General features: G+C 46.0%; 1 protein-coding gene and 1 pseudogene across 2 annotated transcripts in view; one reads left to right on the top strand and one right to left on the bottom strand.

Annotated features, from left to right (window-relative positions):
* The window catches only part of Il6r (interleukin 6 receptor), a 47,585-nt gene extending 41,271 nt beyond the window's left edge, over positions 1-6,314 (top strand). Inside the window, exon 10 of one of the 2 annotated variants that reach the window (XM_034501023.2) lies at positions 3,764-6,314. In XM_034501023.2, the coding sequence (XP_034356914.1) occupies positions 3,764-4,001 (238 nt within the window). In that variant the 3' untranslated portion in view covers positions 4,002-6,314. Of the gene's footprint in view, positions 1-1,346; positions 1,975-3,763 lie in introns of those variants that run through there. The other variant, XM_076932774.1, reaches the window with a different exon arrangement.
* Positions 6,315-9,332: 3,018 nt separating this feature from the next.
* LOC117707357 (large ribosomal subunit protein eL22 pseudogene) lies at positions 9,333-9,821 on the bottom strand (annotated as a pseudogene).
* Between the last annotated feature and the right edge of the window lie 10,525 nt (positions 9,822-20,346).

Genomic DNA, 20,346 nt, shown 5'->3' with positions numbered 1-20,346 from the left:
TAGACTAGCCCATGGACCAAGTCTACATAGGCTGAGGTAACCTACACGGCCCTACAAGGCACTTAGGTTTGCTAATACAGAGGCAGTAGAGAACAGTTTGCTTGCCCGTTGCTTAGGCTCAGACACTGGCTGCTGCCAGCACCTGCAGCCCCTGAGGCACTGACAGGGGACGTAGGTGCCTGTGCTAAGAACATGCCAGCAACTCATTTCCTACCTGCTGAGTTTCTACTTCATGCTATATAAGGCAGATTGATTAGTAAAAAAGGCCAGTTTGCTTGTTTTAGCTTTGGTTTTTTGAGGTCTTAGCATGAAGCCCAGGCTGGTTTCAAACTCTTCATCCTCCTGTCTCCACTTCCCAAGTGTTGGGATTATAGGCAGGTGACACTAGTAATTTCAAGTGGGGTCTGGTGGCGCACGCCTTTGGTCCCAGTGCTCATGAAGTAGAGGCAGGCAAGTCTCTGAGTTCAAGGCCAGCCTTGTCTACAAAGTGAGTTTCAGAACAGTCAGGGCTACACAGAGAAACTCTGTTGTCTCAGCACCTCTCCCCCCACCCCCAGATAAAATAAAATAACCTACTAATTTCAAATACTGAAAACCGCCTCTATATTTTAAGACTCCCTAACAAGAAAAGACTCTCACATAGAGACACCATGGAGTCAGGGAGTTAGAAGCTGGCTGAGCCACAGTGACTGGGTTGCAAGTCTGGTAGGCGTTTGACATTTTGCCAGTCAGGTTAGCGTAGTTTTAGAACATTTAGTTTATGTCCTGGGCTAAATATTTTTCTAAATATTTCTCTAGTGATGTTAGAGAAAATGAAAACAAGTAAAATATACTATCGACAAGTTTGCCCTTTCTTAGATGGAGGTCACAACCTACAGGATCAGTTCTCCCCAAACTGAGAAAATAAGGGTCTGCTAACAGAATGATTTTTCTGCACATATTCCTAGAATGGACTTAAACCATTAGCTGCACACCTACATCTTAAAACACATTCATAAAAGTCAAGTGTAGTGGCACGTGACAATAGTCCTAGCCCTGGGGAGGCTGAGGCACGACGATCTGCTTAATGAGTTCTACAGGGCCACCTAATGAGATCCTAACCCAAACAAACAGATGAAAATAAACAAACAAAGCAAACACAAACAACGCCATTTTGAACTAGGTACAATGTCTCATTCCAGTATTTCTTAAATTGCTGCTGGGTGTGATAGAATCCTATGGCAGCAGGAGGAACACTGTAAGCTTAAGGCCAGCAGGAGCTACAGAGTGAGACCCAGTTCCCCCAAATAAAAGATCTCACATCGTTTCAGGTTAGTTAATGGTTTTGTGTTGGGCTGTATTTGCAGCTGTCCTGGGGAGCATGCTGCCCACAGACTGCAAATTGGACACATCTATTGGTCACGCCGAGGCCTCCAGGTCGTGCTCAGCTGTGCCCATGCTTGGTGTGAGAATCTTTAACTGGTTTAGTGATTTTCAGGAAGAATGTTTCAAAAGGAAAGCACAGTTCTCTTGTTTATCCTTTGTCTCACTTACTGTTCTATTACTGGGAGAAAACACCATGATCAGGACAACTTATAAAAGAAAGAATTTAACTGGGGGCTTGCTTACAATTCAGAGGTTTAGTCTATGATGTGTGTGTGCTGTCTGCTGTGCATGCATGTGTGTGTGTGTGTGTGTGTGTGTGTGTATGTGTGCTGTCTACTGTTACTTGCCACAGTTGTTCTGTATATATAACCCTAAATTCTGGGCTGGAGAGATGGCTCAGCAGTTAGGAGCACTTACTTTTGTTGCATAGGATCTGAGCTGGTTCTCAGCACCTGCATCGGGTGGCTTATATCACCTGCAACTCTAGCACCACGGGATTCAATACCTTTTTGGAGACTTGTATTTACAAGCACATACCCACACGCAGGCACACATACCTATGATTAAAAATAAAAATAAAAACCCTCTAATCCTACCTTTTAAAAAATATTTCCACTTTGTAAATATATTCATGTTCTTTGTAAGCTTCACATTCATTAGCATAGGTGTCTCTTGTAAGGACAGATACCCAAGTTAACTGTTATCAGGCACTGGAAGATGTTTTGCTTTTACAAAACAGCACTGTGCTGGGTATCTTTGTGCCTAAAGTTGTTCCATGTTTATATCATTGTTTTAGTCACCATTCTATTGCTGTGAAGACGTCAAGACCACCACATTTAATTGGAGGCAGTGAGCATGGTAGCAGGCACGGCAGGCGTGTTGCTGAAGAAGTAGTTGAGAGCTACATTCTGATCCTTAGGCAGAAATAGAAGCACTGGGACTGGCATGGGCTTTTAAAACCTCAAATCCCCCATCACACACTTCCTCCAACAAGGCCTCACCTCTTAATCCTTCTAATCCTTTCAAATAATACCACTCCCTGGTGACTAAGCATTCAAATATATGAGTCTGTGGGGGCCATTTTTATTCAGACTACCACAGTCATTTTTAGGGTCTATTTCCAGGACTGAGTTCCTGGGTTAGAGGGTCAGAGACTTTGCAGTCCATGGTGTAGTAGTGTGTCCTCAATCCTCTCACAGGGAGAATTCCACTCAGCAACTAAGCACACTCCCCTTTGCAACTACTGCACTCTCTTCCTGCAGCCCAGCAACATTCAGAAGATTGTTTACGTTGCTTGGATAACAGGCCAAGAGGCAACAGCAGATTCAGAGCCAGCTATCAACCATTTTACCACAGCAGGAACAGGAGTAGTCTGTGGGTTTCAAGCCCCCAAAATGCCCTAATCATGTTGAAGACATTGACTTCCTCTCCCCTACCCTAGCCCTTTCTTAGGTAGTGGCAGGTGATGAAATGGGGGGGGGGGAGGGTCACCTTATTCCTACTTTGGAGTCAGTACACAGCAAGTCAGTCATAAAGAAGGAAGTCAAACGAGGAGAGGAGGCCCTGGTTCAGCACACCTCACCAAGGGCCCCTTGGGAAGGAGCCCCTGTCATAACTTTGCAGACGTGTATCTGCAGCTCGGCTTTCTTCCAGCTGTCAGGTGACTCTCTCATGGTTATTGAGCCTGGCCCTGGGCCTGACATCGCCCAGAGGAGGCTGTGATGTGGGCGATGCCTATCTGTTCCTGCTTACCACTGACTTTCCTGTCAGATGAGTCAACAGGTGCCCAGTGGTGCCCCCATCAGCGCCTACAGTCTCTCCCTGCTGGGGTGGGGTGGGTGGAGACATCTGGAGATCTGAGGATGACAGTACTGAATATAGATTGCAGGAAAGAGTGCTGCTGGGGACCACACAGCCTGTTCTCTGCTGTCCATTGCAGGCTGTGTGAATGATCGGCTCCTGCCAGCCTTAGTTGGACCGAGTTCCATATTCCTCCCCACTGAAAGAATATTCTCCTCTTTTTTTTTTTTTTTTTTTTACGTGAATGCATAGAGACCTGAAGATGTGAGCCCCGTAGGCAGCTTCTGGCCCAGGGCAGAGGAGGGTGTGTCAGATGACTTTTGAAGTGCATAAAGGAACACTTTCATTTCTCTCCCTTTGTAAATGAGGTCAGTGAGATATGGTCTTGAGGTGATTTTGAAACTCATGAGCTCTTCAGGGTGTGGTGGGACCTCTGGGGATGCTCTGGGAGCCAGATTGTCTGCATTTCTGTAAGCCAAACCTAGGCACACCTAACCAACCGAGGCAGCCTGCTGCTGCTAGGTAGGGGTTTTCACCATGCCTTTGGCCTGGGAGGAGTCTAAGGTCTGTGTGTTTGTTTTTGTGTATTTATATAAAGACTCAAGAAGAAATGGAAGTCACAGGTTATGAAGGAAAGCAAGATGACTTCTCCTCCACCCCCACCGTATTCCTTGGGACCTCTGAAGCCGACCTTCCTTCTGGTTCCTCTCCTCACCCCATCAGGGAACCATAACAGCTCTGGATCGGACAACACTGTAAGCCACAGCTGCCTGGGTGTCAGGGACACACAGAGCCCTTATGACAACAGCAACAGAGACTACTTATTCCCCAGATAATCGTCTGGATGGTACCTGGCAGCTGGCTTGGCACCACTAGATCGGTACACAGGTTTCTCACTGCCTGGGTTGGGGGTGGTGCCGGCAGGGCTGCAGCTTCACTGTCCCACAAGAGCTGGGCAAACAAAAGCTCTGAGTGGGTGAAGACTGGTGTGCTGCCTAGGATCCGAAGGAAGGGGCTGTGAGGAACACAGGCCATCATGAAGAGAGCCTGCGATGACTCTGAATGGAGACACCCGTCAGCTATGCACCTGATGGTGGCTCACAAGCTGGAAGCCTCAGGAAGGGGTGCCAAAGGCTGCCCCAGTTGCCTAGCTCTGGCTCACTGTCCCAAGCCACCTTTTAACTTGAACTCCTAAAGTCCAAGCCCCTTTGCCATTCTCTTTCTGAGGCCACTGAGGCCTGGAGGAAGCTTGATTCTACTTTCCTTCGCAACACCTGGAAAGCAGCCGGAAAAGCAGCTGACCCGGTGCTGGTGACTAATAACTCAGGGTCCGATGGTTTACGTGGAATGACAATGAATTTCTCATAAGCAGTTTTTAAATGTGAATGATAATCCTAGGCACTGCTGGCTGTGGAGGTTTTATTTTCTTCTTCGATCTCAGGAGAAAAGCAGAACGGAAGCAGAGAGAGGATGGGTGTCCACTGTCCATGTGGAACTCGAGGGGGATACAGCTTGGAAATCACATGTCCTGTGCCCCTACTCTCCCAGAAGAGGGATGGTGGTAGGGGGTGCCTCTTCCAGGGCAGAAAGTGCAACTACTTTACCCCAGCTTTGCCCATACTGGTTTCAACTGGACTTGAGACGACATTCATGCAAAAAGAAAACTAGCTAGCAAGAATGCACTTTCATTTTGGTTTTTAGGGAACTCTTGACTGTTTCTCTTGAGACCTTGGGAGAGGCCGCTCACTGCACGCTGGTGTGTGAGCCCTCACCCCCACCCCTGGAGGGCCAAGTGCAGTAACTTTAGCCCAAACGCCAAGTCAAGTGAAAATCAAGAAAAAAAAAAAAAAAAAAACACTGTTTCTTATAACAGAAAAGCCTTTGGTTTCGTTTCGTATTTTGATTTTTTTTTTGTCTTAAAAAGTGTAAAAATAGTCTGTCCGTACTCTGCTTCGGGGAATGAGCCTGTGAATACCCCCAGGCGTAGGCAGGAAGGGTGTCTGCTTCCTGCTACACCTCAGCGTCACCTCGGCCTTCCTTGCTTTACTTTTGACTGAGCCACCTCAGTTGCTTTCCCCTGGGGCTTTGAAGAATCTAGAGATGTTAGTGGTCACTGAGGAGACCACAGAGCCACAGAGCCACAGAGCCACAGAGCCACAGAGCCACAGAGCCACAGAGCCACAGAGCAGTGCGGCCATTAAAGTGAGCTACGCAACCACAACACCCCACGTCTGCCGTCCTACAGAATTATGCTAGTAGCTTGTCTTTTCAGAAAATACCACCACCACAAGACGGGGCAGAGCTCAGAAGCTGTCACCCTGTGCCATCTGCTTGCCATCTCCAAGGGGCCACTGACTTAAGCAGTTAGATATTTTTTTTGCGGGCTTTTGTACATTTCAGGGCTTGTTGCTGTCTTAGAAAAAGCTCTGGAGGTTGACAAAAAAAAATCAAGCAGGTATTCATGTTTATTTTTTTTTCCTTCTTTCCTCCTTTGCTAAGTTTTTGGGACCCAAGGGTAGCAAAAATGTTGTGAAGGGGAAATATCAGAAACAGCAATCTTCAGAGGACAGGTGCCTATGCCCACGCACAGTTCTTCAGTCTCTCACCAGGGCTCTGCCCGAAAGCTGTTACCCAAACAGACCAGGCAGAGCGGAAGATCGAAACCCAGATAGCTCATTATCTCTGAACGCTAAATAGCTTTGATCTCCAAGTTGTTATTGCTCTCACTGTTGTTGTTACAGGATAGCCTCCCCCAGCCCCATATCAAAAGGATGCTTTTTCCTTTTGACGTTTTTCTTTTTAATAAGCTAAGTCAATGAAGTCTGTTTCGTCTGAGCTCCAGTTCACACAGGTGTATGCCCTCAGCTGCTCTTGGACTCAAATCTGTGCTAGCTGAATGGGTGTCCCATCTTGGGTCACTCTTACTGGAGTTTCTGTTGCCCACAGACTGCCTTGTCAACAGTACCACTTACCACCAGCATTCAGTAGCCAGGCTGCCAGATGTGGAGGGTTTAGACAGATGTTCTAAACGTGATCTTTGTTTCTTCTGGCATTAGTGAAATAGCTTTAAACTATTTCAAGGGAGAAGCCTTGGCCACACCCATGACGTTTGGTGACAGTCCTTTCTCTCCATGAGCCTTGCCCTCGAACCTTCTCACCTGGCTGAAAGCTCACACTGAATCTTTTCTATGTCCCTGGTGTCTTGGGAGAAAGGAAACTGGTGTGGGCTTTCCTGCTGGAATTGTCTTGGAGCCAGTGTAGAGCAGAGCCCAGCAGGCTGGGCCCTGGTTCATTATGGCGTGCCGGTTTAAGGAATGCCTGGCTTGCCTAGTTGCTTGGGTTCTGAGCTGCAGAATTTCCTAAGCAGTTCTTTATGGCTGACCTAGTTGGGGAAGATTCCCACACTCAACTGCAGGTGGAGGTGGTTTCTGAAAACAGAAACCTGTTCTCATGTGGAGAGAAGGATCATCCCAAGAGCCTTTTCTTTGGTCCAGCCTACAGTGAGGTCTGGTGGGAGGAAGCAGGCCAGCTGGTTCAGGTTCTGAGGCTGGCGCTGGGGAGGGTCTGCCAAAGGTCTCCCCAGCCTCTAGTGCTAGTGTAGTTGGGTGCCAGTTCCAGGAAGTTTCTATGGCAACCTTAACACTTACTAAGGAACACTGTCAGTTTTGTGAACATATGCTTGGATGGAGATCTTGTTTTCAGGGAAAGGACTGGTACAGTGTGTAGCAAACTGGAATGGACAGAGAGACTTTTTGGCAAGAGATCACGTCCGTTAAACAGGATACCTCAATGCTACATGTTTTTGTCTCTGAGACAATAGTTTTAAGGTTTTTACGCTCTGTTACCTGTAAGCTGATACCTGAGACTTTCTGCAAAGTCAGTGTTTTTCAATGCCTTTTTTTTTTTTTTTTTTTTTTGCCATTGTTTGCTTTAAAGTGAAATTTGTAACAGTTTGAAATAAATAATTTCTAAAACTGCACTTGAGATGAACTTCTGCTTTGGGAACCTTTTCATTTAAAGGAAAACATTCCATGATTAGCGAGCAGGAGTGAAGGATGGGGAAGGCTGACTAATTAAATAGGGCTGGTTTTGAGGGCACAGTGGCTCTCTAACCCTGACACTAGGAAGGCAGAGGCGGGAGGATTTCTCCAAGTCTTAGGCTAGTGAGGCCTAGTATTTCACTTATACCACCCTCATAGCCAGACAGCCAGATATGCACACACACACACACACACACACACACACACACACAAGCACACAACTCTCAAAAACAGAACACACACACTAAACCTGGGAATAGCAATTTCTTAAAAGATTTTAGTTAATAAAAGTTTTCCCCAAACCAAGGCCTGGGATTTCTGGAAGGAGGCTCATGTGTCTGTCATGTTTGTATCATTCAGCATTACATGATTGTGGGCGTGATGGAAAAGAGAAGGAAGGCCCACTACTTAGGTGTCTACTGGACTGTGGAGGTGGTAATGGGATCCTGAGAGCCAACCTAAACTTTCTTGGTCATCAAATGGCTGAGTCTGTACCTCACTGAGAAAGATCTTGGGCAAGAAAACCTGGGACCCAGCTTTCTCTATGTTCCAAACAGAAGGCAACTCATCATGTGGATAGTTTGCAGGTAAGAGTAAGGGTGGTTGCCAAGGACCAGCCTCAGCTTCTCAGCTTGGTCTGGGTTCTGAGAGAGGGGCATCTGGGAGCAGCAAAAACAAATGGCTTGAAGTCAAATCGTGGATCCAAGCTGTGGCCTATGCTCTGCTGAAATGGCTTTCCAGACCTGTGCTCTCTCTCTCTCTCTCTCTCTCTCTCTCTCTCTCTCTCTCTCTCTCTCTCTCTCTCTGTATGTGTGTGTGTTCTGTTCTGCTCTAGACAGTTTTTTCTTACTATTCTAAAAGCTCTCTGGTTGAGACAGCTAGCTTTCTGCTAGAGACAGCTCTCTCCGCTAGTCAATGTTCTGAAAGCTCTCTGGAGAGCTCATGGGTTTTCTGACTGAAGTCAGAAAGCTGATATATAAAAAAAAATCTTGGATCTTCTGATCAAGTCAGAAATTCTGTTTGAAAATTTCTAAAATTAATTCTTGGGTTTTCCAATCAAAATCAGAAAGAAAAAAAAAATCTAAAAGAGGTACACTTGATCTTCAGATAGCCTTCTCTGGACAGCCGCTAGTAACTACTCTAAAAGGGTGATGTCTCTCTAAGTAAGTCTTGGTGGTTAGAAATCCCATTAGAAAACAATTCTAAAAGAGCTGTGTTTACTCTCCATGGATTTCTGGACTAAAATCAGGAATCCTGTTAGAAAAAAAGATTTTTTTTATTGGATATTTTATTTACACTTCAGATGCCATCCCCTTTCCCCATTCCCCCCCTTAGAAAACCCTTATCCCATACCCCCTTTTCCTTTTTGCATTTATACACTTTTTTAAAAATGTTAATTAAAGGCTTTATAAGTTTGGTAATGCTCAATCAGAGGTGTAACCCACTACCCAACCTAGATATATCAACTATCTTTGACTGGTGGAGATACGTGAACATCTGCCTCCCTGTCTCTCCCCTCTTTCTCTCTTTCATCACCTATCTTCTCTTCTCCTTCTTCTCCTCCTCTCCTTACTCCTTCTCTTCCTCTCAGTACTTCTCCCACCTTAGCTCCTCCTACATAGCACCCTTCCTGTTAAAATAAAACTAGAAAAAAATATTCTTGAAGAGTCGTATTCCCTCTCTAGAGATCTTTAGACAGCTCAGCTCTCGGTAGAGAAAAATTCTAAGAACTGCTATCACTTTTTGCCAGCTCATCTCATTCAGACCAAAAGCCCAGTTTTTAAACTTACATGTCAACTCAGTTATTTATTCCAGGTTCCCTCTTGACCACCCGGGAATCAGCATTCTGTGACCTTAGCCCCTTGACTCATAGGAAAAGGACAGCAAGTACTTTTTCCCCTCTCTTTTCTTAACATTGCAAAAAAATTCAGAGATCTGCCTGCCTTTGTAAACTTAGCTGGGAGGAACCTTGTCCTGAGAGTACCATTTTCCACCATTCTTGGACTTAAATTTGCTCTGTCCCAGGCTGACCTTGAACTCAGGAATTTGCCTGTCTTTGTATCTCTCTGGCAGAAGCTGACTCATGGTGTAGCTGCCTCTGACCCTTTACTTCTGTGAAGCTCCTGATACAATTCACATTGCATCCTTATATTTTTGCATAGTTGAGAAATTATACATTTTTTGTTTCTAAATTTTTTTATGAATTAATACAAAACCTTGCAGACCAATGTGTCATAATCCTCCTCCTCTTTATCCTGGTTAATCTGGAAATAACAGCTTGTAATTCTCTTTGCTGTGGGCGGCAACATGCAGCCAGTCTTGGAGATTGTTCTTCTTCAAATATTTTTTGTTGAGACATTTCAAATACCTTTTGGAAAAAGGCACTTTGGAAGTGACCTTGATCTTGATCTTGCTCCGCTCGATGGCCGCAACCCCTCCGCCACGATTGCAGGCTTTCCGTTCACCTTGACTCTCTCCTGGAGGAACTGCTCAAAATTGGCAGTGTCCATGACTTCATCTTCTACAGGGTGAGAGCAGTTGAGGGTGAACTTCAAAACCTGCTTCTTTTTTGTTTTTTTTGCCCTCCTTCTTCACAAGAGTTTTCACAGGTGCCATGGCTGCAGAGAAGGCAGAAAGTGAAATTCTACATTTTGAACTCATGTTTTTAGAGTTCTTTCCCACAGTCTTAAAGGCTGTACTGAAGATCCCAGTGTTTGCCATTTTACTGAGCCATTAGTCACACCTTCCCCTCCTGGACTCAAGGTGTCTCTGATTATCATGGAGTCATTAACGTTAACAGGGAGGAGGACATTCCTTGGAGTAACATGAAAATATGTTCGTTGTTATACAAACAAGCCTTACATCTGCAGCAGCCATCGACTGTCATGGAGGCCCATGCCTGCTGGCCCTGTTCCAGGGGCAGGAATCATGTCAATCTGTTCCTACCAAGGTCATGCCACAGCAGGTGGTGAGAGGAAGCCTGCAAAGGCCTCAACTCAGATGAAGCTGGAATTGGGTAGCACCCACTGCCTGTCACCTGGACCCCTGCTCCCTCAGCACAGCTGTTCTTCCTTTGAGGCTGCTCCTTGCCTTGCAGAAAGTAACACAGGAGTCCCTTGGGGTGGCCAGGCTGTGTGAGTCATAGGGAGAGTGGGTCATGGAGCCAGGAGTAAAGAGAGAGCCACTTCCTCATGTGCACATTGCTGCCATGTTACAAGAGCTGCACTCTTCCGAAGATGAGGGAGCAGATAGTGATCCTTGTCAAGGGTGTAAGGTGCACTCTGTTGCTAGAAGTCTCTGCTAAGTAGCATTCTCTTTATTTTTGAAGGCACGAGGGGAATAATGCTTTCCGCAGATCTACAGGAAATTCAGGTTCCACTGGAGCGCGTGCTCTGTGTGAGGACTGGGTGGGATGGGGGTGCAGAGGCAGAGCCTAGAACCCCAGGGTGAAAGCACAGAGCTGAAGAACACAGTACTGGGGATGTGATCAGCTGGTAGAATGCAGTCCTAGCATGCACGGGACCCTGGGTTTGCCCTTCAGCACTACATACGCTGGTGGTGGCACACAGCTACACAGACACCTAAGGTGGTGGTGGTGGTTGGGGTTGTCAGGAAGGTCATGAAGTACTCACACCTCATACAGGTAAAGAGTGGTCCAGGATAGCCAGGTTAGTTAAGAGCAGAGCTAGACTCCAAGCTTAGGTCTTCTCCACCCCGAGGCAGGTGCTGTTTTTACTATGAACTCAGGTCCCATGGTTGTTGGCGACCTTGATGGCCCTTTCTGCAGCCATGTGCTCTCCAATCCTGGACCACTCTCCCCAGCAAGGATCCATGTTTCCTCATTTGGTTTGCTAAGCTTCTGTGTGGAAGCTGAGGCTGGCAGCCAGCCGATGGAAATCTGATCCCTCAGGCAAAGGCATGGCTCAGGCACTTTCAGGGGTGACTTTGAAGAAGCCAGAGCACAAGGAGGGGTCACCGAGAGGAAGGACAGAAATCTGTTCCTTAAATTTTTTTTTCCTCCTTGGTTTTTTCAAGACCTGGTTTCTCTGTCCTGGAACTTGCTCTGTAGATCATAGCTAGCCTTGAACTCAGAGATCTGTCTGCTTCTTCTAGAGTGCTGGGACTAAAGGCAGACACTGCCACAGCTATGGCCAGTTCCTCAAACTGAGCCAAGAGCTTCCCTTTCACCCCTGAACTTGCCATGAGACTTTGTTGCTTATTTTGTATACACTTTAATAGACCTTTAAAAATTCCTCCAGTTCTGTCCTGGATCACAGGGCTCTGTCACAAGTTGGTAAAGAAATGCAAACACCCTAAGAGCCCCAACCTGAGAGTCTCAGTTGTACCTTACATAAGCAGCAAAAGACAAAGTTTTGATTGTGGAAATTTCTAACTATTTCCCTTAAGTTCCATTCCTAGCTCTGCTGGCCTCTTTGGGGACCTGCACACATGTGGCAAGCACAGACAAATAAAATAAAATAAAATAAAATAAAATAAAATAAAATAAAATAAAATAAAAAAGTGTTAAAATCTTGGACTGGAAAGATGGCTCAGTGGTTAAGAGCACTGTTTGCTTGTACAGAAGGTTAAAGTCGATGGAAAACCCAGAAATCTCGGAAATGCTCACATGGAGCGCTTGGATTAAAATCACAGCCGTTTCTGAGAAGTATCTTCCAGTTACTTGAAACACCTTGCTGAGAAGGTCTTACTTAAGGGGAAGAGTCTTCACCACTGGCTTCCTGTGGGTGTGTCTCACAGGGGATTTATAAACTTGGGTTCTTTTAGATCTCATGAGATGAAAGCAGACCGAGCACCCCTTAAGAGACTTTTGTTGTATTTTTTTTTTTCTTGACAGAGTCTTGCTATGTAGCCCAGGCTGTCCTGCAGCTCTCAGCCTGCCCTGTGCAGGAGTCACACCCAGCCAGTTTTAAGAAAAACAAGTTCTTGGCTTTAGGAGTGTGTCTCCTCAGCTCTAGCCCACTTGTATTCTCAGGACCGCCTCCCCCCCAACTCCCCTTTAAATAAACTATCACCATTTCCATGTCTGGCCAACTGCCCTTGGTGCAATCTTCTGGCCTAGGACACAGGAGCCTGAGCCCAGATGCCCTCTGAATTCTGATTTGCAGCCTGGAACTAAGCAGTTTTCCTTTATTTTCTCATCTCCTTTTTGGATTCTAGCTAAAGCCTAAATATAGCTCCGAGACACTCTGGGCTTTCTTACTAGTTCTAGTTCTTGACCGGTGAGCCAGACTTGAAGGGCAGGGCTTCACCCTCCAGCAGCTGACAGATGGGATCTCCAGCTTTTCTGCTCCCCCCCCCCCCCCAACCCCCGAGTCAGAGCTCTGGCTGTCCTGGAACTCACTCTGTAGACCAGGAGGCTGTTCATGAACTCACAGAGATCCACCTGTCTCTGCTTCCCAACTGCTGGGATTAAAGGTATATTGCCACCACAGCTAGCCTTGCTCCTCCATCTGTCCGTCTGTCTGTCTGTCTGTCCGTCTGTCTCTTTTTTTCTTTCTTCCATCTTTTTTTAAAAAAAAGATTTATTAATGTATGTTTTGTATATGGACGCTTTGACTGCAGATGTGTCTGTACACCAGAGGAGGGTATCAGATCGCATTATCGATGGTTGTTAGGTGCCTCAGGGTACTGGGAGAACCTTTGGAAGAGCAGCTAGTGCTCTTAAGTACTGAGCCATCTCTTCAGTCCCTGCTTTACTGTGTCTCAACCAAACTATAATATGAGGCTTTCTGGATCTTCCAAAAGAACAACAAAACTGAAGCAAGATCCCTAAACTAAATACTTCTCTTTCCTTTCTTCCTTTCCTTCCTTCCTTCCTTCCTTCCTTCCTTCCTTCCTTCCTTCCTCCTTCTCTTTTGTTGAGATAGTCTCAGGTATCCAGTTTTCTCTGAAGCCGAGAGTGGCCTTGAACCCCTGATTTCCTCTATTCCTTCCTCTCTTCCAGGGAGTTGGGCGGGGCACTACCTTGTTGAGGCCCAAGTTCGAGTCCCTGTTCGGGTGCCAAAATAATGTTGGGGTCCACACTAGCCCCACGTTGGGGTGGCCAAAATAAATGTTGCAGCCCAGGCAAAATGTTGAGGCCCGGGCCGACCCACGTTTGGGCGGCCACTGTATCCCGGTCCAAGCTGCTGCTCTGGTCTGTGGGTCGAGGTTCCAGCAAGAGTGAGGGTGACGGCAGATTCTACCTAATGTCTGAGATTCGTCTCTGATGATCCCCTGTATTCTCTGATCTCCGTCTATATTCTCTGATCTCTGGTTCTGTCTTCTATCGTCTCCCTAATGTCTTCTATCATCTCAATTCTAATCTGTTCTGTCTCTGCCTTTTATATGTCTCACTTCTAAGCCACGCCTCTAAGTTACACCTTTAATCATGCCCTTAGGTCTTGTCTCTAACTCTGATCTCTATACTTCTAAGTATACTATTAAGTCACACACCTTTAATCTCACACACCTTTAATCTCAAGGTATCTAAACCAAGATTATCCGAGTGTTCTCAGCTGTTGTAGGCTATTGTAATTTAAATCTCATGTCAGGGTATATGGCTCAAGATGGCTGCAAAGCTGATAGCCGCTTTCTGCTAAAAGTCGGCCCCCAACACTACCTCAGCCAGGCTGCTTCTGGCAGCAGTGCAGGGGTTGGTGGCTGCTCTGCAGCTCTTCTTGGGAACAGCAGCCTCAGACCTGAGCTACATCCAGCAAAATGGCCTAAGAACAACATCTGGGAAGTCCAGGCGGGCCTATGCTTTCTCTTTCCCTTTATGTGTGTTACGTGGTAACATTTTCCATAAACATTGTTTCTGTAAGGAAAGGAAACTTTGCATTAAGAAGCTATAATCTCATCTCTCTTTTTTTCTGTTTCCTTTTTTTTTTTTTTTTTCTTGAGGAGGATCTCCTATTATGTAGCCCTGGCTGTCCTGGAACTCCCTCTGTAGACCAGGCTGGCCTTGAACTCACAGTGATCCACCTGCTTCTGCCTCCCAAGTGCAGGGGTTAGAGGTGAGCGAGCGCACTGTGCCCTGCCTCCCTCTGTGTTTTTCATAGGTTGAACTGTCTCAGAACAGTTGTCTATGAAGGCCAGGCGCGACAGTAGTACCTGTGCTTCCAGCTCCTTGGAAGACTGATGCAAAAAGATTACTTGAACCCAAGGAGTTCAACGCTAATTTGGGCAACGTAGCCAGACTCAGTCTTTACCAGTCAGTTGGGCAGGACATACACTAGAACCGAAACAGCACAGAGAAAACAAATGCAGGCCCTGCCCAAAGGTGGCATGCAAATGTACGGCCATCTTTGTTTTTAAAAGCTGACCAACCAAAGAAACCCAGAAAGGGAACAAAGCGGTTATAGTCAAAGTCTCCCAAAGGCAGTTGTCCTGGAGGGGGCTCGAACTACCCTCTAAATAAAGCTTGATACTCTGTTTTTAAAAGACAAGGGTCATAGAAGTGATGTTTTAGTTGGAAACTCAGTTTTAAAAAATTCAAAATTCTCTCTCTCTCTCTCTCTCTCTCTCTGTCTCTCACTTAATTATTTCTATTTTTTTTGAGAGGGTTTCATTGTGTAACCCAGACTGGCCTGGAACTTGCTATGTAGACCAGGCCATTAATTAGCTCTCAGTGCATGGTTTTTCTTGTCTCTACCACACTGGTTTATTCTTTGATAAGTCAACTGGATTAATCTGCAAGTGCAGAAATGCATCTTTTAATGTAATTGTTTCTAATTAGTAGTCATTCATTTGTGCACATGTATCAGAAGGCAAACTGAATCATCGAACAGTCACAGAGGAAGCATTTTGAGTCTATGGTGACCTCACTGTGACTCACAGTGTGGGCAAAGAAACTGGAAATGATCGGCCAGCCTCAGAGCAGAGCTCCTCTGTGTAACCCTAGACTGTCAGAGCTTCAGCAGTCTGTGGGATTTCACAACTGTCTGGGCCCATGGGGCCTAGGACGGGGAGGGGCTCCTTGGATAGGGGAAAGGCTACCTGGGCCCAGGAGGCCACCTGTCAGCCTCAGCCCAGCTTTGTCCTGGCCGTAGAGTCCTCCCTGTGTCTGCTTCCTTTACCCCATGCCCACTGGGATGCAGTCCAGAGGTGTGGCTGAACACCGACAGAGGGCCAGTGCCTAGTTTCACCTTAATGGAGAAGAGTTAAGTTAAAGGTAGGGGCTGCCTCTCCTCTTTCTAAGCCGTTCATTTTCCCTCTTGTTATGGTTGACTCGGGGGCATGTAGAGAGCCTTTGGCCCAGCTTTCCTGGAGAGCTCAGACATCAAGGGTTCTGGGAGAGAACTCTGCTTAGCACTGCAAACCTTCATATTCAGTTGGCCTGATACATTTCCATTGTCAGAGAATAGAGTGGTATGGGCCGGAGAGATGGCTCAGTTGTTAAAGGCGAGGCTCACAACAAAAAATATAGGAGAATATGGGTGTGTTTTTAAAACTATGTATTTGTTCTTATTTTACATGTCTGAGTGTTTGCTTGAATGTGTGAACGTAGAGCCTGCAGAGATGCAGGCTCCTGTGGAACTGCAGTTCCCGGTAGCTGTGAGCCACACATGTGCTGGGAAGGGAATTCTGCAAGGGCAGCCAGTGCTCCTAAGCCTGAGCAGCCCCCCAGGACCTCACCTCACGGATCCTGTTCTGCAGATGTGAAGGTTCTGTAGGCAGAGTATGTGACCTGGAAGGGAAAGTAGAGGTGTGGCAATTAAAAGTCCTGCATGGCTAGGCATGGTGGCACACATCAGCAATCCCGGGACTAGGAAGGTAGAGGCAGGGGGACCTTAAGTTTGAAGAGACTTGGACTACATTAAAAAAATAAAAAAACAAAAATAAAAATGAAAAAATGAAAATAAAAAAATAACAAACAAACATAACAACACCCTGTTTCAACAACAACACTGACTAACAAACACCTGGATTTGAGGCAGACCTGGGTTGCCTGTTGCTTCCCATGTGACTGATCCAAGACACATATTGATCATCTGAGCTTTGAGATCCTTATTTGAAAAAAAGGAGGCTACTTACTTTACACCTTTGCCCCTTCACAGTTCCGGAATTCAACATTCAGGACCTAAACCTGGGCTCTTACAGATACGTTCAGTCTGAATTCTAAAAAACATTACCCTGATTCTCTCGATGGGGCAGAATGAACATTACTGCATGTAAACATCTTTTTTTCTTACACATGAATACAGAAAAACAATAGGTACTTATACCACCCGGCGGCAAACCCATGCTCAGCAGAAGGTAAAAACCAGATGTGAGAGAACTCGATGGTTAAGAGCAACGGCTTCTCTTGAAGAAGACCAGCTCCAAATTCCAGTGCCACAAAACTCCAGATTCTGGGGATCCAGCACCCTCTCTCTCATCCGCAGACACCGCACACATCCACAAAAATAAAAATAATCAGGGCCGGAGAAACGGCTCACCAGTTAAGAGCGTGTACACGTTCATCAGCTAACAACTGCTTGTAGCCCTTACTCTAAGGGGTCTGACATCTCTGGTCTCTGCAGAAAGGTACACATACCAACCACCCCTCTTCACATAACTAAACATACAATAGCTTTTTTAAAAATGAAAAAAAGCCGGGAGTGGTGGCACACAACTTTAATCCCAGCAGTGGGGAGGCAGAGACAGGGGTAACTCTGAGTTCAAGGCCAGCCTGGTTCTGTCACAACCCCGCTAGATCAGCAAGGAAGACGCGACAAACCGGATCTTTCTCAACAGTCTTTATTGGAAGCGCTCTTTTAGATTTCTGGGAGAGACTGACTCGAATGCCCAGAACGGGCTGCTTATATACCCCCAGCCCTGGGCATGGCAAAGCACATGGAGGTGTCCGATTGGTCAATTTGCAATGCCTCATTAGCATACTCATTAGCATACCCCGCCCGGGAGGGGGTGATTGGCCAGGTTCATGGTACCCTAGTGGTACCTCATTTGCATGCCCCATTTGGGAGGGGCTGGAGTCAAATTCCTGTGCATGCACAGTGCACCGGTAGTTCTACCTGAGCCTAAGCAGCCGCCATCTTGGATTGCGCCTCAGAGTGGCTGACGCGCGAATGCCAGTCAAAGCGGCAGCGCTGTCAGCCGCTTTGAGGCTGGGCGCTGCTTCCCTCAGCTGGCAGCCGCTTTTCAAAGCAGGCAGCCACTTTTAGTCAGCAGCGCCGCGAGTCAAAGCGGGCAGCCACTTTGAGTCGGCAGCGCCTTTAGCCAGCTGTCAGGTCTGCGTCAGGTCGGCTGCTTACATGGTTCGAGGACAGCAGTTATATAGGTATATAGTCATAAAGGTATATAGGTAAAATATACACATATACACACACTCACACACACACAATACATACACACACACAAAACACACATACACAACCATACATACACATACACAATACACACACACTTATACACAAAACACACATACACAATCATACATACACATATACAATCACTTATACACGTACACATATACATATACACACAGACACACACACACACATATATATATATATACAGACGCATACATATACACACAGGCACATTCACATAAACACATACTCAGACACATATGCACACATATAGATACACACTCAGACACATACACACAGACACACATATATACAAATACACTCACACACATATACATATGTATACTCACACATGGACACACACATACACACATCACACATATGCTCACAAACATACACACAAATTACTCATACATAGACACACAATACAGTTACACACATACATACACACACTCACATACTCAGACATAGACACATACACACACGCTCACACACACACACTCATACACACACAAACACACACACTCACACATACATACATTCATTCTCACACAGAGACACATACTCACATATACACACATACACACGCTCAGACACATAGCACATTCACATACTCACATACATACATACACAGAGACATGCACACACACATACACACACACAAACACTGACACACACACATACACACTCTCTCACACGCATTCACACGAATCTAATTCTGACGCTCAGAGGGGAGAACAAAGGACCTGCTGGGGAAGATTAAGCCACAGCGGAGAGCTGCGCCGCTCTGTATTCTCCAGGGATACAGAGTGGCAGGCAGGGCTGTAGAGGGAGGTGAGGGGAGGCTCGGCTGCTGGCTGTTCGCTGCATTGGAACACTCCGGCATCAGCAGTTTCACAGAACGCTCCAGTAGGTGTCTGCACAGGAAGTACTTTTCATGAAGGGAGGTGATTGTCAGAATGAATGGAACTAATTCACTGAGCAGGGTACAGCTTGGTGGCAGAACCCTGGTGCATGCAACCTATCTCCACAACACAGCAAGACCAGCCGACTGACTGACTGACCAACAGACCGACCAACCAACCAAGCAACCAACCAACCAAGCAACCAACCCACCAATCAACCAAAACACCAACCAAAACAGCAACTAACTGAACAAAGCAAATGACTGTTTTCCTGGCAAAGCATTTATTGAAAGGAACATCTCAGAGCAAACCATCTTCCAGACGGCACACAGCTACACTAGCCCGTGCAAGAGCCAACAATTTATGATTCCACTATAATACCAATTGCCAAGGCACTTGCATTACAATCTCTTAAATATTTTAAAAAGTTAAAACAATGTATCAGTTGATATTTTAAATGTCAAATTCCCCTGACAGCATTTGGAACCGTTAATACCTTAACAGAACGATTCCTGGCTCAATGATCTCTTGACAGTGCTGTCTTCAAAAATGGAATTAAGATTGTGACATGACCCAGCTTGGGTCCAGGGGCATACTAGGAGTCAAACAACCCTTTCTATAGGAGAGGGCATATTTCAAGGTGGCAACTGCTGTGTCGTCGTTTATTTTGATTTATAGACTGTATCAGAAATCCTTTAGACAAACTACCCTAAATGCACAGCTTATTTCTCAACTGCAGTTTTCTCTTGCCCCAGTAGATGGCAGTAGAACACCATCTTTCATTGCATAGGTTCAGCCAAGAAGGGAGCTAAATTACGGGGAAGGCTCAAACAAGTCAAATTTCTCCAAAGCCAAGTTAGTGTGATGTAGGTGGCAAAGAGAAGAAAAAATATCGATCCTAAGGGAGTTAGAGGTTAAACAAGTGCTGGCTACAGAAGACAGAAAGAGGGCCAATGGCTGTGAGGTCCCAGGAAGGGAGCAATGAAATCCTAAGTATCAGAAGCATGTACATGGGGGATGAATCTAGAGTGCACTGGCTTCTTGACAGAGGCAAGGAAAATAGGGCATTAGCTTCTAACTAAAATGTTAACAAACTCATTTAACAAGCAAAGAACGTCTCACAGTTGTTCTTGTATTAAACATTAAGATCGATCCAACAGGGGTAACGCTGGTGAATAATCCAAACACAAACAAGGACTATTAAGGTAGGACCTATGTTGAGAACAGTCAGCTTTCCCTACTGGTTCTCTGCCCAGCTTCCCTTCCTGTGGCAGAGACCAGTGACTGAACTCCAGCACAGCAGAAGCAGATGTTAAACAGCCAAGAATAAAGGCTGTTCTTACAGGTGCCTATTAAAGCATTCTCAGTAACCTGAAGGCACTTGTGCCTTTACCATCACTTGCCTTTGTGTATACTCACTAAATTTCCCCCGTTTTTTATTCCCTTACTCAGGTTTTTAAAAAGCTTATGCGCATGAATGTTTTGCACACACACACAGACACAGACACACACACACACACACACACACACACATATATATATGCATAATATGTGTGTATATGTGTATCATATTCCTGCCCCCCAGTACCCTCAGAAGCCAGAAGAGGGCTCCAGATCCCCTAGACCTGGGCAGCATGTGGATACTGGGAACTAACCAGGGTCTTCTACAAGTGTAGCAAATATTTTCCACCTCTGAGCCATTTCTTTGGCCTAAGGTGTAACCCAAGAATAACCTCGAATTCAACTCTCCCTGCCTCTGCCTCCTCAGCACATCCTACCGGCTGGCGCCACCTCAGGCAGTGATTAGAATGCATCTGGACAGAACCCACTATGCTATTACAGGAAACAGAAATGCCATTTGCCTTTCTGTATGCTTTTTGGAGTCCCCCTTGCTCTGTTGCCCAGGCTAGTTTTGGACTCTTG

Source organism: Arvicanthis niloticus, chromosome 4 (genome assembly GCF_011762505.2).
Source record: "Arvicanthis niloticus isolate mArvNil1 chromosome 4, mArvNil1.pat.X, whole genome shotgun sequence".
In the NCBI taxonomy this organism is placed as follows: Eukaryota; Metazoa; Chordata; class Mammalia; order Rodentia; family Muridae; genus Arvicanthis; species Arvicanthis niloticus.
This window is presented reverse-complemented; position numbering and strand designations above follow the sequence as displayed.